The sequence below is a fragment of the Pteropus alecto genome, unplaced genomic scaffold, assembly GCF_000325575.1.
Source record: "Pteropus alecto unplaced genomic scaffold, ASM32557v1 scaffold65, whole genome shotgun sequence".
Classification (NCBI taxonomy): domain Eukaryota; kingdom Metazoa; phylum Chordata; class Mammalia; order Chiroptera; family Pteropodidae; genus Pteropus; species Pteropus alecto.
Genome location: NW_006439191.1, coordinates 6510189 through 6527258, shown reverse-complemented (window position 1 = coordinate 6527258; position 17070 = coordinate 6510189). Strand labels below are relative to the sequence as shown.

Below are 17070 nucleotides of genomic sequence, written 5' to 3'. Positions count from 1 at the left end.
TCCTCCATCCTGCTAAACCCTCTCTTTTGCCAAGTCACATCATGATATCACCAAGAGGTCACAGACAGAAATGAGAGCTCTGGTCTTCTATGTGGACACGAGGACAAGTCCAGATCCCTAATTCCCACTGGTATGTTAACCTAGTTTCCAACAAATACAACAACGACAGCGTAAATTGAGAGTTTAATTGCAGAGAAGTGCAGATAATATGTGCCATAATCTTTGTCAGATGAGGAATTTAACTCTTGTTATTCTAGATTAGCAAAAAGACAGAGAAGACTAGCATACGTTGCATTTTTTAGAGACAAACTTCCAAGAGACACTCTTCATAAAGTTCAAGAATCACACTGAGACTCAAAACTTTCAGAAGAAAAGTTGGTCGGCAGGCGATTAAAGCCTCTCACTCTCAGAGAGTCTGTCCTACTCCAGAGCCTGCGGCTGCACATCTGGGGCCAGCGCCTTCTCTGAAGTGAGGTCCACCTCACAGACCACGAAGAGGAACGTTAGCCTCAGTCTCTTCAGAGCTGAACGGCTGTCAATCATCTGAAGGTGAGACCTCTCGATCTGACTTTAATGCAGTTGCAAAATAAACTTTTTAAAAAATGCCTTACCATGCTTTATAAAAATGCATTCCATTATGTTTGCTCCTCCCTCAAATGCAATATTCTAGATTCAAGTGCAAATTAAGCCCTTAGGTTAATAATTATAGACTGATATAGTCCAATCTAATCTATTAAAAAGCTTGGACACAACTTTGCACATATTATTTTCACTCGTAAGTTAAAATTCAAACCTGAAATTTTTGAAGTCATTTTTAAAAGAATAATTGAGAATGACTACACGATGTAATAAATCTATCAGAAACCAGACAGTAATTAAAGAGCAAAGGTAGTGTGAATGTATACATCTTAACATTACACATTTAAACTATTCTACAGGTTAGATTTTATTTTAATAAACAAAATAATATGTGGCTCTGCCCAATTTTCTAAAGTGCATAATAGAGTACATATAAGTGCGATATGCAAATACAAATGTTTCTATAGGTTTATAATAAAATTGTATAAACTAATACTTTTCCCGAAGCTGACTGACCTCAAGATGACTGACACAAGGGTAACAAAAGGAGAGGAATGAGAATTCCAATCCCTAACGTATTGTGAGAGAGACGGGGAAAAAGCACTTGCACCGAATATTTGATTATTAAAGGCCATCCTCATAAGCAAAATATTCTCCCTCAATTACACCTAATTATTTAATTGTTTACATTTACTAATGAAATGAAACCACACAAAACAAACAACTGTAAGGGGCTGTTTTTCGGCAAGCGCATAATCATCAATCAACACGAACAGAAGGATTCTTAAAATTATATGAAGCTGGTCTGTTTAAATAGAAAGGCATATTTTATCCCAATCAATGCATAAAAGTAAAATTATCCCTAACTGAGGCATGTTTCTCTGCCGTACAGTTCAGCTGTAATGATCTCCACACGCTGCACTTGCTCATCAATTATGATCATCATAATCACGGTCGTTAAGCGGGAAGTTCATTATTATCAGGATGCTGGTGACAGCAGATCCCGCCGCCGCCGGGTGCGGTGGGCACGCCGTCACGGCCCCACCCGGGGTTCTGCAGACGGCGATGCACCACATTAAACCTATGATGTGCACCACATCCCACTCCATTCCAAGAGCTGTAGACGGTAAAGGTCAGCTTTATGTTCTGTGCAATATGCTTAGGTTCTCTAAATTAATTCTTTGGAGTACTGGATATTTTTATGCTTTGTAGCTTATCAAATCCTGTTTAGAACCAAAACGCTGTGAAAATAACAAAAAGGGCTTCTCTTCTGTCGTAATTCACCTACAATAAGGCACGTGAGCAAGGGCTCTGCCGACACGAACCATCTTAAGCGTCTCGTCTTGGATTTTGCAAACAAAGGAAAACATGAAATGGCTCCATTAAAATCAGTTGTCTAAAGTGAATGTGAAAACTAACTGCAATTAAGGTAAAGACCTCAGATGATCATTTCTGCTTTGGTAAATATAAACACGTGTGGATGCTCTGACAACCAAAAGAACGTTTTTAGTGTACTGAGATTTTTATTTTCCTACTCTTTTAGACCTATCCAAGTAGATTCAATTAATAGTGACTGGTAGATTACTCCTTAACTAGTTTCACTTCTATTTTAAATACTGAAATCAGCACAGCAAAGAATTTATAAATACAAAGTAGTTACCTAAATATAGAAAGTTTGACCATTTGAGACACAGAGCTAGAATCTCAATTTAACATGGGGCATTTTACAAATAGATCAAAGAACTATGAGCAAGTTATATGACACATATATAAATTATAACCTCTGTGCTTAAAGATAATAAAAGAGAAAAACAATTCTCCACGTAGACACTCTTAAAACTTGATGGAAAGGTGAAGACCAGAAACCAAATATACTTAATTGACCTGTTTCTTGCCTGAAATCGATCTACTGCATTCAATGAAATCTTAGGCGCCTTTAAACGTTTGTAAATAGTCCATCTTCCCACAGTAGAAGCATAAAACTCTGTCAGTCTTTTTCTTTGTCAGCATTTTAAACTTAACAACTCTAATCTCCGTCAAACTGTCTTTAATTAACCAACAATGAATAACTTGTGGCCTCTGATTTCCAAAATCAAGAGGAAAGTTTTATAAAAAAAATAAAGACGAGTAAGCCTGCTTTTAGCAAGTTATTGGGCACAAGTCTCACTCAAATCACTTGACATCAAATCAAAACAGAAAATAGTTCTCCGGTTTTTGCATATAAATAACAGAATGCCTGCCTTCGTACTGTGCAGATTCTATCAGCCACACAGAGATACACTTTGTTTAACAGTTATTTGAAGAGATCAGAAGGAAGGTGTGAAGGAATAAGTATGGAAGGGGGAAAGGAAGGGGTGTGACAAGAGAGAGAGAAATTTAAATTAGCATTTAATATTTTTCTACATGGTTTTGCATAGGGTTAAGTAGACTAAAAATTTTTTAAGAATTAAAGAATTCCTACATTTTTCTCACTTAATTTTCAAGGTCTACAAGAACAATTATTTGTCATTAACTTTTTAACTCTGTTTATTTTCTGAAAGTATAAAGGGGCACACATTGATTCCTCCAGAAGAACAAAATAAAATATTTTTTCTTTTTAATGAGCATCCAAAAGTCTCTATATGTCCATGAACTTGCTTACTGCAATTAGATAAATTCATATTCTCAGACTATACGAAGTGAATCTGTTCCATAAAACCAAAAAAGTTATTATTTCATGAAAGGAACATTTACACAAAGATCTTTGTCACTCTGAAGTAGCTTAATGTCCTAAGGTGAATCATTTATATTTTAAAGAACTGAATACTTCCTCGAATTAAATAGAATAATGAGAGAGCATAAAAGTAAAAAAAAAAAAAAAGTTGATGTCAAAAAAAAAAATGAAGTGTAGAATCACATCATGCGCATTCAAAATATAAAATTAAATAGTTTAAAAATCTTATTTAGCCTGTATTCTGAATGGCTGCATCTTAGGTAAAAATGAATGCTAGAATAGTTTCAGAGTGGATGTTTATGAAATAACATTGTCACTGACATTCAGATTTGTCAATCAGCAGACCAGATGAACTACTCATTGTACATATTCCTTATGCCACGGAATTATTACTGCTTTGGAAGAACTTGTAGCTGCACAAAGGTGCTGCCCCAAGTACCCGAGTTAGTTATTCCCCAGCATGACATTCACTGCATACGTGATAATCCTGTATTTACAATGTCCTTTAAAAGAGGAATTTGTGCTAAGAATTTGGTAAAGAAAGACCTCAGTTTTCTCAAAGGTCTAACCTGTCCCTTCCTCCTGAGTATGGAGTTTATCTCTGCAGTTTGTGTTTCTCCTTCGTCATCCAGGAGCTGAAGGTCCGAAGTCACCCACCATCACAGTAATGCTCTCGTTTCTTTTGTGGGCACAGACACTCTTCTTCTCTAAGATCATGTCCCCTTACTTTTATTTCTAGAATATGACCATTATTAATTTGTGTTTTGGTAGGATGCCGTAAAATCCTCGTGGAAGGAGACTGCGTGTAAACGAGCACATCCCACTGCCAGGCAGTTGACAGGACCTGGGCTTGGGAGCACATGGGGCTTGGGAGCCTTAAGCCCTCTCCAGAAAATCACCACTACTTCATTTTATCTGTGTAGTTTTGCTATCAATCAGTTATAGGCTCTAACTTCTAGACAGTTGGTTAAACACAGAGTAAGAACTTTCTTTTTCATCTCCTATAGTGTAACACATCTTGGTGTTTTCCCAATTCATAAATTTTTATCGAAATGCTAACAAATATCATTATGGAATCAGATAAATATTTATTTACTTCTTTCTCACTATTATATACATATAGACATGATATCACACGTAGCTTTAGTCTGTCTGTCTGTCTACCTATCTACCTACCTACCTATCTTATCTATCATCTATTCATCTACAGAGACTGCGAGAAGGCAAGCACTGGTCTCCATGCCTGAAAGTCAGCTTAACTCCATTCTCTCACCGCAGATTCAAGCCTAGACCCCGGTCAGCTTCGCCAAAGACAGTGATCCATGCCACTGATCATAGGGTAACTGAGCCATAAAACATAATACAACACCAAATAGACAAAAAAAAAAAAAAAACTCTGAAAACGAGCCTCTTACTGACGTAGGTCAGCAGCACCATCTTTACTTAAAATAGCTCTAAATAACTTTGTCACCAAGGAAGTGTTCATTGTAACGAGAATATTTATATTGGCTGTCATCGGTGTCTATTTTTGGCCTTTCGAAAGCAGGTATTGTTTTAAATGCTGCATTAACGCACCTTGTTGCTGATCCACTTCTCAGGCTCTTCGTCTCTGAACCGCGGACACCCGTGAGAGCTGGGATCGTACTTGCTCGACATATGCATTGACGGGATGTACTTTCTATTCTTATGGTGGGAAGAAAATGGCAAAAACCTGAAAGAGCATGAAGGCGATATTTTCAATTTGATTTCTAGAGACCTTTGATTAAAAAACAAGAATGTAGAGAGGTAGTACAGTGAGAATAGGACCTGGCTTGGGATCGGAGTTACCGAGTTCTCCTTCAGTCTCTGCCACTGGCTGTTGCTGTTACTTCTATGAATCTCTATTTCGTACTCTTCGAGTGGAGAAACTCAAACTTTTTCACAGAAGTTTGTGAGTCTCAAATATTTTGCAAATGTAGAAAATGTTAAATAAGTAATTTATTATTTAACGGTGCCAAATAACTCCAAATTCATCATGTCACTAAAAATGCTCCTCATTTTCAAAATAGTACTCCGAAATGAAAAGGATGGCCAGGATAGGCTATTCTCACTGAAATGAGTTTTTTCGGATCCTGACTCACCCCAATTATGGAGGCCTTCTGGGCAGTGGTAATGAATGACGGCGCTTTCGAGTCAGCCAGAGCTGTATTCACATCCTACTTAGCTTTGCCCTTGCTAGCTGTGTTCCTTCGTGCAAGGTACTTGACCTCAACGAGATTTTATTCCTACGCAGAGTTGTTGTAAGGAATGAAAAACTGAATATATGTAAAGCTCCACATAGAGGCTGAAAAGGGCACGTGACCAGTAACTACTAGCAGCGCTGAAGGTCGGAGTAAAAGTACAAGTAGCTTGGAGCTCTCATCCTCGTCATCATTATTACTTTTAGGTATTATTACAGCCAACATAAGAGATCAAATTTTCGAAACCCATATAAACTCTCACAGACTCTGAGATCGTGATCTGCTTTCAGTATAACCTGGTAAACTAGATCTGTCATCAAAACCCTCTACAGTGAGAGAAAAGGGATAAAGAAAAAAAAATAATTAAAAAAAATTATAAACCACAAGAAGGAGAAGAACAACAGAAGAGAAACAGCAGATGAAAACAGCAACACATCTTCGCAGGTGGAAAGCAGGCAGAAAATTCAAAAACTGAAAACCTATGCTGGAACAGGCCGAGGCCAAGGAGAGTTAGGGGCTCTTGGTCCCACGGACGCTGGCAGAGCCCACGGGCCAAGGGCGCAGGTGCTGCAGAGGGTGCGGGCCAGGGAGAAGCCGAAGGGGGCGGAGGACAAACCCACGCGAGGAGTGATGACGCCCCAAGTCCCTCACCCAGCCCATGCGCCACGAGTAGGGCCTGCCCTGGAAACTGGACCCCGGAGCTCTGGGCTCGGGCGGGGGGCTGGGGTGAGGCGCCCAATGGGGTCATGGACTTCCACTCAGAACCTGCCCACCGGGCCCTTCCTAGGCTCGTCGCCCTAAGTAAACTGGCTGTTGGGCTTCTCCGCTTCAGAGGACGAGGGCATCTTCTCCAACGACACTGAGAGTGCCCAAGAAGCAACTGTGGACCCCAACATTTGGGGATTTCTTAATTTAAAAAGGTTGTACCACAGCCCGATGAAGGCTGTTCGTCAAAAAACCACTCTCACATAAAAGCAAGGTCTCCTTTTACATATGAATTTAAGAATGGATTACCAGTTGGGGAAATTACCCACATGAAAAGGAAGACACCAATCCAGACATAAAAGATAACCTACAGGAAACAGATATAATGCAGGAAACAAGAATTAACTTCAGAAATTCTTAATTAACATAACCAAAGGAGATATGGTATCAATGAAATTAGAGCCAGATAATGTTTTAAACAAAAGGAAGGTTTAAAGAGAAAGAGCAAGCTCTAGGAAATCAAAAGATATATGTAGAAAAATAAAATATTCTGCTGAAAAATATTCTGAAATTTAAATTTTGAAAAAATTAAGTTCAACAAATTTATTGAGCCATTCCATATCCCAATATTTTCACATATATTATCTCATTTAATTAAGACAAAGAAGGGGCTTTTTAAAATCTCAATTCGATTAAAAATTTGTTTTTACCACTATATTAATACATTTGTCTACAAAATAATAAACAGGAAAAGCAGTGTTATTTTCTCCATTTTTACAGCTCTCTACAATTTTTAATGCTTATTAATAAAGTCCTTGTTAATACTTCTCCTAAGAAAAAATCACTAATACTATATCTAGAGTAAAAACAAACAGAACACAGAGCTTTAAACTCGACAAAATTACACAAGCATGTATTGCATGTGCTCTTGGGAAAAGAGCTCTCACAGAAGGCAGATTGTGGTCCCCCCTTGTGTTAACGGGCACATGGAACGGACATCACACACGCACATGAACGTGGCCACACTGTCCCTGAGCATGGCACATGGGACGGACATCACACACACACACATACGAACGTGGCCGCACAGGCTCTGAGCATGGCACATGGGACGAATGTCACACACACACACACACACACACACACACACACACACACACACACACGGCCGCGTCGTCCCTGAGCCTGCAGAGGCGGCGCTGTGAGCTGTGGCACTGACAGCTCCTATCACCTCTGACTGGCATTTTAATAGTATTTTTCTTTTGTGTCTGAACAAAATTCGCTTTCTCAAGGGAATGGATGGCTAAGAAGACAAGGCTCAAAGGCCAGGTATTTCCCCATCCAAAAATTAATTTTAATTTCAGTTAGCCATGATATCTCAGTAAAGTAACATATATGTCTATTCTGAAGTTTATGTATGGGTATGCATATGTACATATATTCAAAAATATTTCTATGTTTTGTAAATAATATTTAACACTTATCCTCAAATTAGAAATTATTAAATTCTCGAGTAGGATTTGCTTTACAAAACTATAGATATGAAAACCACAAAAGTCGAACTTTAGTTTATAATCAAACTTTTAGATAATTTTCAGTTAGTTAAAAATGGTATCTTTTGTCAACTTTAAATTCATATTCAGAGCTATCTTACACTTGCAGTGAGTACTTTTCAGTTAACTGAAAACCATATTAAAGAAGATATGGGTTTGCCTATTATTTATTATAATCTCATCAAAAATACAGATTTGGGAGAAATTCTTAAATACATTGTGGAAATATAGAAGTATATACAAACAAGTCATTACTTGAACGTCTGGCCAGTTAGAAAACAATTAGTAGAGGTCTCAGGAAACAAAAATAAAAATAGTCAATTAGCTTCAGAGAAAATAGGTCCATTGCAAATATAAAGCTTTTATGCATTGAGAATTAATATCCTCAACATTATTTTCCAAATAAAAGGACAAACAAATGATACTCATCTTCCTCTCTTCATTTGTCCTCATTTGCCCTACTATTGTCACTCACAACTCTAGGTTTTCCTCCAACCTGTTTATTTCACTGCCAGCGGATCAGAAGCCACAGATTATGAATCCCGATCATGAATGGGTTCAAGCCTGTGTTCTGGAGCCCGGCCTCAGGCCTCTCAGAAGGCCATGGGTTGGTCCAGTGTCCTTCCACGCCTTCCTCGCCCTTCCGCTGATGCCATCCCCCCTCCCTCCCTGCATCTCTTCCTCCCCTGCCTCTGCCCATGCTCTTCTTCCTAAAAGGCTGATCCGTACATACACTATTCACCTTTCAAAATCCAGGTTACCGCCCCGCCTTCCCGGGCAACCTAACTGTCCCGCTTCAACCCACACCATTCCTCTGCTGTCCGAGTATTTATTCAGAGGCGCGTATTCAGTGGGCAGAGGTAAAGCTTGGAAAGTACATGCACGTGCAAGTATGTCGCTCATTTGCCTGGGAAATGAGAAGGAAGCTCTTCACAGGGTGCTTATCCTGGCCCCCACCAGATCAGGCCAAATTTCCGCAGCCTTACCTCGTCTTACTTAACGTGCCTGGGACATTTTCCCAGTTACCTCATCCTTTCCTCACAGGTACTGCTGCCATCATTGGGGCATCACCTGGCCCCCCCGAGGGGCAGACGGGGCCACAGCATTACAATTGTGAAGTCAGGGCCCAAGGAAAGTGGCTCATTGTCTCATTCCTCTCTCTAACCTAGGTGGCTAAATAACATGCCGTGTGATCCCTTAATACCAAGGCACGTCTGACGTGTTTCGCTTTTGAAGAGAGTTCTTACTTATGAGTTATGAAATACATACAGGATTCTCACATCATAAGTAACTATCAGCGCATTCACTCTTATTATGTGGGAAAAGAGAAACAAAATATAAAGACTTCTTTTCATTTCAGACAAGGTATAGAATGATGTACTCTGAGAGTTTTAAAACCTCCTATACTTTATACACAAGAAATTGTAACGTCATGAGGTGATGGCATAGCAAATAAGGTCTTAAAACTGTACTGTCTTATCGATTTTGTCTTGTAAACCACACAGAGCGCGAGTGCCGATTACTGTCTCTACCCTTACGGCAAAGCCATGGAACATACTCAAGTGATCACATGCATTAATAAAGACCTCAGTCTACGAGCAGCCCCCCTCATGCCAATCATCAGTGACGCCGACAGGCCAGACAATCCTAAGTGGGGACACAGGAGCGAGTGCGAGGAACCACCCCAGGAACTCCGCTTAAACGGTATATCTAAAATAGTTTGAATCATAGCAGCAGCATTTGACTGAGGACAGAAATAAAGGTTTTCATGCAGGTTAGAGAAGCAAAGTCATTAAAGAGGTAAAGTACTAAAATCGTTAGTGGACACCGTACAGGGATGGTCAGAAGGTTTCTCCTTGTAAAAGAGGCTTCATATTTCTATGATTCCTCGATGTATCGCTTCAAACGCACCCTTAACTTTTTGAGTTACCATGAATGAACCTTTGTTGTTTGCAACTAAGGAAGTTCTAAGGGTCGTTCTAAATGCACCTGAGGCCCCGACTACAGCATCCACACCATTATCGGGCTGCCCCCTGAATCAAGCTGGTTTAGGGCTTACAGCGTTCTACCTTTTAAGCGATTTGTCAAACTTTCTCTTCTCCACAAACAATGTCCTCGTCCTACTGCAAGTCTCTTCGTCTCTGAGCTGGGCTGTGACGGCAGTCTCCTAACTGGTCTCTGGTACCAGTGATTCCCATTTGTGAACCATGGACAGAGCTAATAAAGTGATATTTTTAAGCTACCTGTTCCTTTCGACCCAGTAACACACTGTCACAGTTCTACACTGTGTCTATATGGTAAAGTCTAAATACTGTATCGTGGTACCTGTGGCCCTTTATTTTGTGGCTTCACCTATACTCTCCACGTCATCGCTGTCACATTGGACGAGCTCCCAAGGTATGAGCCAAGCTTCTCAAGGTACCTGGGACGGCAAACGAAGCGTCCATGAGCTTTGCACGTTTTAACATAGAGAAGCGTCATCCAGGCCACCACCTCGGTGACACTCTCTTTGCTCTGTCTGGCAAACATCTGTTTGGCCTTCAAGTCTCTTCTGACCCCCGCCCCTTTTTGAGCCCTAAATTAAAACAGGGCAATCTCGGATGTATAAATGCCCTACCAATATAAGGATGTGAGTATGGCACAAAATGACTGTCTTTCACACACACGAAAAAAGCCATATGCTCACGAATTGACTAAAAGTCAACTTTTAGTTAGCATATGTTAGGCGTCGTATTAGGAAGCGTGCTTAGAATATGATGAAATCCAACTAAAAAGACTAAAAGTATCTTTGTATGACTTGTTGGATTGCATGTATTAAAAGCACATGCAATGTTTCCAGGCATACCACTAAAAGTATTCCAAATGACCATGATTATGTCGAGATTATAAATCCTAGACTTCTTTAGACTTACATATCAATAATGATCAAATTCTAGTCTTATGTGGTCATTTATTTAAAAAACAAAACAAAACATTTTTTTTTCAAGAAAACAGAGGACAGAAAAGAGCACAGTTTTCACTGTAGAGCCAAACTAATAAAGGGCTTTTTGTATACAAATTCTAGAACTTCTTAGTTATACGTAGGCTTATTATCTGTATCCCCGGTGTTATAAAGAACCAGAACTTCATTACAAACATTCAGCTGAGAAAATGAAGGCAGCACTTTGTAAATTTCCACTGGAAATTAGCGAGGAGAGGCAGAGGGACACTGGATCATAAGAAGGTCACAGTGCCCACCTGCGCCCAGAGCACCTGCGTGTACAATGCGGTTCGCACAGCAACCACCTCTCCCGTGACTGCGTGTTTGGTGTATTTTGTGTTAATGGGGTTAGCTAATTCAGTATTTTAACTTAAAAAGGCTCTGCTGATAAATAAACGAAGCACACTGCGCCAGTAATTAAAATAAATGGAAGAGTTGCAAATAAAAGTTGAATTGTTAAGAAAACGTTCTCTGAAAATATACGATAATCCCGATTTATAATACAATAGCAGTTCAGGGAATGTGCAGATTGTAAAGGTCTAAAGTGCTTGAACAAAATCACAAAAGTCAAATAAAGTTTTGGGATGTGTTAAATTTCCTTATCACTGTTCTTCAGTGGCAAATGGAACCAGATCTCTTTTGTACCCACCGCATTCTTTCAATGCCCTGTTTTTCAAAACCGTTATTGAAGATCTAGTTTCTTAATCTTTCCCACGATTTTCCTAGGGTGCTGTCTAGGAAATGGTGCTGATATTTAAGTAGAACTAAATATTTAAAACGTTTAAAGACGAGAAATCTACTATTTACCAAGGCTTCTGTCTGAGCTAGGTGGCGAATCTGAGGGAAATGGAGGCAGATACATATGATTCATAGCTGCTGGATTTTTTTCATCTGTGCCAGCGAATAAGAGAGCTCAAGAAATTGAGTTGCTAGTTCTTCTTTGCCCCTGAGTGTTGACTGGGTATCTCTCATTTCGTCTATTCTGCATAATGAAGGGTGGCAGAATATGCACCCCAAATGATGCCACTTTGGCAAAGCATTATTTTGAGGTGAAGGTATTCAAAAACGACAGGTCCAAAGAAAGGGATCTGAGCTCTCCTTTCTGTTCCAAAATCAGGAGCTAACACACGTGACAGACGCCTCTCCTCCACGAGGAGGAGAGAAGCATTCTTATGGCCAGAGCTGGGAGGTGAAGGCTGAGAGAATTCTGTACGAACAAACCTTGTTAAATAATTTTTACCTTCCTTTGGTCCCCTCCCAATATTTTAGTCACTTTTCCACAGTTGACCCTTTGTTCAGACTAACGTGTAAGGACTTCTCGGGGTGCTCCCTGATGAGGGCCTTACGTGGTGGCCCGTTTCTCCATCTTCAGAGCTAACGAAGGCGAGGTGTCCTTCTCACAGGGCATCGCTCTGACCTTCTATGTCGTCAAATCTCTCTCTGCCTCCCTCTTCCGCTTTGAGGGACCCTTGTAATTATGTCGGGCCGACCCGGACAACCTCCCCGTTTTTAATCCTTAATCGCATCTGCGAAGCCCTCTTTCTCACAGAAGGCAACCACTGCAGATTCTCAAGATCAGGAGGTCGACTCTGGAGGGGACTTCGTTTGCCTACAGGTCACAGATGGGCGCTGACCTCTACTGCGGCATCTTAACCCCCCCACTGCATTCTGGACACACTGCGGTCCACGCAGTTACAGCCCCCAGGACCAAGACAGGATGTTTACGAGTAACAGAAGGTTCTAATGCACGGGACGCCGATGTCGCCTGATTTATGATCCCCCGCTCTTTCCCACCTCTGCTGTCTTGATGGGCGAATCCGACGTTACTTACATAGCTCGGGTGCCATTGTGGTCTCCCACTTCTCCCACCTCGTAATAATCACTTCCCCCACCCTCTTCATCTAGACAACTTGCACTGTCCCATTTTATGTCCGAAAATATTCCTTAAAATTTGCTCTCTGCAAATCCCTAAAATTCTCTATGATCTCCAGTATAAAGGAAATACATTCTGCCTTTTTTTAGATTAAGGAACAATATACACATATATAATAGTATATGCAAAAAAAAAAAAAAATGCCTGGGTGAGATACACAAGATGTGATTACCAGCAGGTGCCTCTAGAAAACCCAAGCACCACCTTACGATGTTTAAAGGTTTACAGTCAATACATGATGCTATTTCTGTTTTTAAAAGTACATAAGTAATCCCTTTGTAATTTTAATTTAAAAAAAAATTTTTTTATAGTGACATTAGTTAATGAAATCCAGTAAGTTTCAGCTGTACATTTCAACCGTAAGGCATATATATATATTTATACCTCTCACAGTTGGATTTCTTTCTGTCACCACATATTTGACACCTTTACCCCATCTACCTCCCCCCTCCCCTCTGGTAACCACTAGTCTATTGTCCATGTCCATGAGTCTCCGTTTGTTTGTCCTGATCATTTGTTGCTTTTGTGTTTACATCCCACATATAAGTGATATCACGTGGTTTTCAACCTTTTCTGTTTTTAAGTGGATTAGAGCAGACTGAGTAAAGCAGGGAGGTAGCCATTCCTCCACGGAAGCAGAGGAGGATGTGGGCTTTAAAGGGGAATGAAAACATCTCAGTAGCTCTAGAGCCCAGATTCCCAGGGAGTGCGTAAGATTAGCCAGAGAAAGAAGCCTGGGTCGGACTCCCACTGGCCTGTGTCTCGAAATAAGGAACGAAGGTTTATTCTGGAGCTGATAGAAAGCCATTAAAATTTTGGCCGAATAACTGCTTGCTTACATTTCTCTGGAGTTGTTAAGGTAATGCACTGAATGGGAGTAAGACTGAGCAGACTCAGCAGGCTTTTTAAAAGTGGAAGTTTTAAGTGCCTAAGTTTAAGCAGGGGAAAAAAAAAGAGAGAAATACTTAAAAGATAGAATAGACAGGATTTGAGGACCAATAAAAGGCTGGGCAAGGAGAACAGAATCACTCACAAGTCCCCACCTGGGGCTGATAGCTGGTGCCTTAAGTAATTCACACCCAAGGGAAAAAGCAGCAGGCCGAGGCGTGACACACTGAGCTTGGGACATCTGGTGGAGATGCGAAGATGGCACCTGAAAATCTAAACCTGGAATGTAGGAGTGAGGCTTTCGAGGTTTAGGGAGTGGAAACCATTGGCATAGAGGTGGTAACTGACATCGTTTAGACAGAAGCGGCCGGAGAAGTCGTGTATGGAAGACTGGACAGAAAGAAGGAAGGAAGGAAAAAGACCGGGCACTGAGCCCTGCCAGCATCTTAGTTCTGTCCGTATCTTTTACCTAAATTACTACAATATTCTCCTAATCGGTTTCCTTCCCTACAGCATCTTTCTTCTTAAATTCACCTGTCACACAATCAACAAATTCATATTCTTTCTATAACATCCTCTTACTCAAAAGCCTTAAATAATTCTCCGGTATCTCCCAATAAACCCTCAAATCCTCGGACTTGAAGACTTGCACGATTTTTCTTTCTACTGCATTTCACGTAAAAATTAGTTTCTGCCAGATTGGTCTTCTCGTTGTTCTGTGAACTTTTCATATCATCATTTTTTTTTTATACAATGAACCTGCTTTTATCTTTTCTCTGTCAAAATCTAGATCATCAGAGACGAGAGCAAATTCTACATTAAAAAAAAAAAAATCATGGTCTTTAACGCACACTTGACCATTTTCAATAGCTTACCCATAATAATTCTTACTCAGAATTTTGTTGGGTTTTCTGGTTGGGTTTAAAGCGAGAAACATGGAAGATCTAAGAGAACAGTCTCTTCCCTCAGAGCAACATCTCTCGAGCCTAGAACTGCTCCCGACATGCGAACGTTTGCTGAATCAACAAACACTCCTCCACACTTCTCATAATATCTAGCTAGGAGCTTCTCACAGAAAAGTTACTAATTACTCGTGTCATGTCCTGGCTTCCCAGAGCTAGACGTATAAGGAAAATAATTTTTTTTTTTTTTTCAAGAAGGCATGAGAAAATGACATGAGTTTTTCTTTAGGAACAAGAATAAACCAATGAAGGTTTAAAATGACTTCTAAAAAAATCCTCTGTAATCCATACTCTAAATGTAAAAATATTATTGTCACACTTCCTATGCTTAACGAACATATTAAAGACTGTGAAGTTAATTAGAAGCATGGTCGTTGCAGATGTAATAAATTGAGGTCATACAGGAGTAGGGTAGTCCCCTAATTCAATATGACTCGTGTCCTCTGTGCGTATGTGTGTGTGTGTGTGTGAGTGAATACACACAATCAATATCGTCATCGGTATTGACCTTAACTAAAACATTTGCACATTGAAAAATGGTTGCTTCCAAATAGGTCAAGGGTGACTTTACCTTTTCTCACAAATAAAAGATTCTCTACAATATCGAGGAAGAGAAAATATTAGATAACTCAAGGCACCAAACAGGGCACAGCTGAGAACTCACATGTTGTCGTGAATGTTTTTTATCCATTCTTGTCTTTTGAGCTCCTCCCTGGCTTCTTTCAGCTCATCCATGGGTTCTGCCACCCACAAGGTGGGCTCCAAAGGCTTGTAGCGCTGTTCTAATACATCGGCGATGTCACGAAAGGGCCCCTGGAGAGACAGGATGATGTACATATTTTATTACGAAGGAGTTCTCCGCATATTATTGATGACCAAGGCTACTGAATATCTACGAAGTATAGCAAGTTTATTAAACTATTTTTAAGGAACAATTGGTTCTTGTCTGAATTAGAAAATGACATGAGAGTATCGCATCCTTGAGAAATGTTCACACAAGAATAAACGATTCTATTAAATTGTTTTAAGTAACATTTCCCTCACATCAAAAGAGTTTTTATGCTATGTTAACTTGTAGTTTTAAGTTGCTTTGCTTTGTAATTCTAAAAAACATGTTTCTTCTAATGAAATTTAAAAAGAATCCTCTCTTTTTGAATAAGTAAAAATATTAGAAACAATTCGGAGCATAGCTTTCCTATAAATAGAAGTAGAATAGCAAGTGTTTTGTTTTGTTTTTCATTAAAATTAAGTTTTTAGGTAAATGATAAATCTTATATTTAATTTTTGGTGCCCCAACACATAGAAGGACTGTATTTCCAATTATTTTAGGTGTTCTTTATTTAAAACTCTAAATTCTATTGCTTCATAATTTTGATACAACAGCAACCATGTTATCACACAAACGTGTAACAGGAAAACCCAGAAGCTGCTCCTGGGAAAAGTGATTTACAACGTAACCTATCTTTAAATTAGTAGTTACTTATACTACTCCTGGAATCCACTGGTTGTCTCATTAGGACCACATGAAGCACAACGCAGATCAGAGGTGGCTTCAGATTTTTCTGTGCCATTAATTACACTTTCTTTTCTTTTTTCACCACTATTGTGCAGGAGGGAAGTGACATAAAATGGGCAAAGATTTCCATCATATCCCTTATCCTTAAAGATCTCTTCTTTAAATAGGTTATCACTAACGAGACGCAGCTGGAGTTCCTGCGAGCACTGAGCAAAGACTGTGGGCTAATAAAAAGAAACGATTCACGCCTCATTTATGTTCACTTATGTTTTACATTAATAGAAACCAATAATAGGAACCAGTTACCATAAAAGCCATGGACCGTAAATAACACAAATGGCAAATAAGTATCATCTAGTACTTTTCACAGCTGGACAGGAGGGTTGCTATATTTGAAAGGAATTAATGGATTTTTATTGGAACTTTATTTTTTAAAGATACAGTAACATGATTCTAAGTTCCCTATGAAAAAATGAGAGTATATATATGTGTGTGTGTGTGTGTGTGTGTGTGTGTGTGTGTGTGTGTGTGTGTATCTCATTCTTAAGTTTTTACTTTGACAAATGCTATATTTTAAAAATTAATGTTTGGTTGTGTCATCAGGGGCGAATCATGCCTCTAGACCTTTTCCCTCATATATACATGAATAATAACTATCTCACAAAATTGCTTCCTAAGATATGCTAAGATATGATAAATAATACTTTTACTTAGAACAGAGTAAATACTCAAAAATGACACCCATGGCTTTATTATTATCTTTAGCACTATTATTTGTTTCAAGAGGAATTTGAAAAAGATTTTGGACAGCAGCAGCATCAAACATACAAGCAAATGGCCAAGGCTGACTGTGAAGGGCCAGTATTCACATGGGGTAAAGGTCTTCTGGGCGGCCCAGGCCCCGCCTCCCATCCTCCATCAGCGTAGCGACATGACTAACATACGTTCTTTTGTAGACTTACCCCATTCCTTGAACTGGAACTTACTATTTCCAACGAGACTAGGTGGAGCTCTACCTGAGC

At 39.6% G+C, this 17070-nt stretch overlaps 1 protein-coding gene across 2 annotated transcripts in view; it reads right to left on the bottom strand.

Annotated features, from left to right (window-relative positions):
- The window catches only part of SPATA17 (spermatogenesis associated 17), a 116009-nt gene that overhangs the window by 31274 nt on the left and 67665 nt on the right, over window positions 1–17070 (bottom strand). For both annotated transcript variants that reach the window (XM_015592761.2, XM_006916226.3), the window contains 2 exons: window positions 15197–15345; window positions 4868–5003 (listed from right to left, as the gene is read on the bottom strand). In XM_015592761.2, coding sequence (XP_015448247.1) covers window positions 4868–5003; window positions 15197–15345 — 285 coding nt within the window. The remainder of the gene's footprint in view (window positions 1–4867; window positions 5004–15196; window positions 15346–17070) is intronic.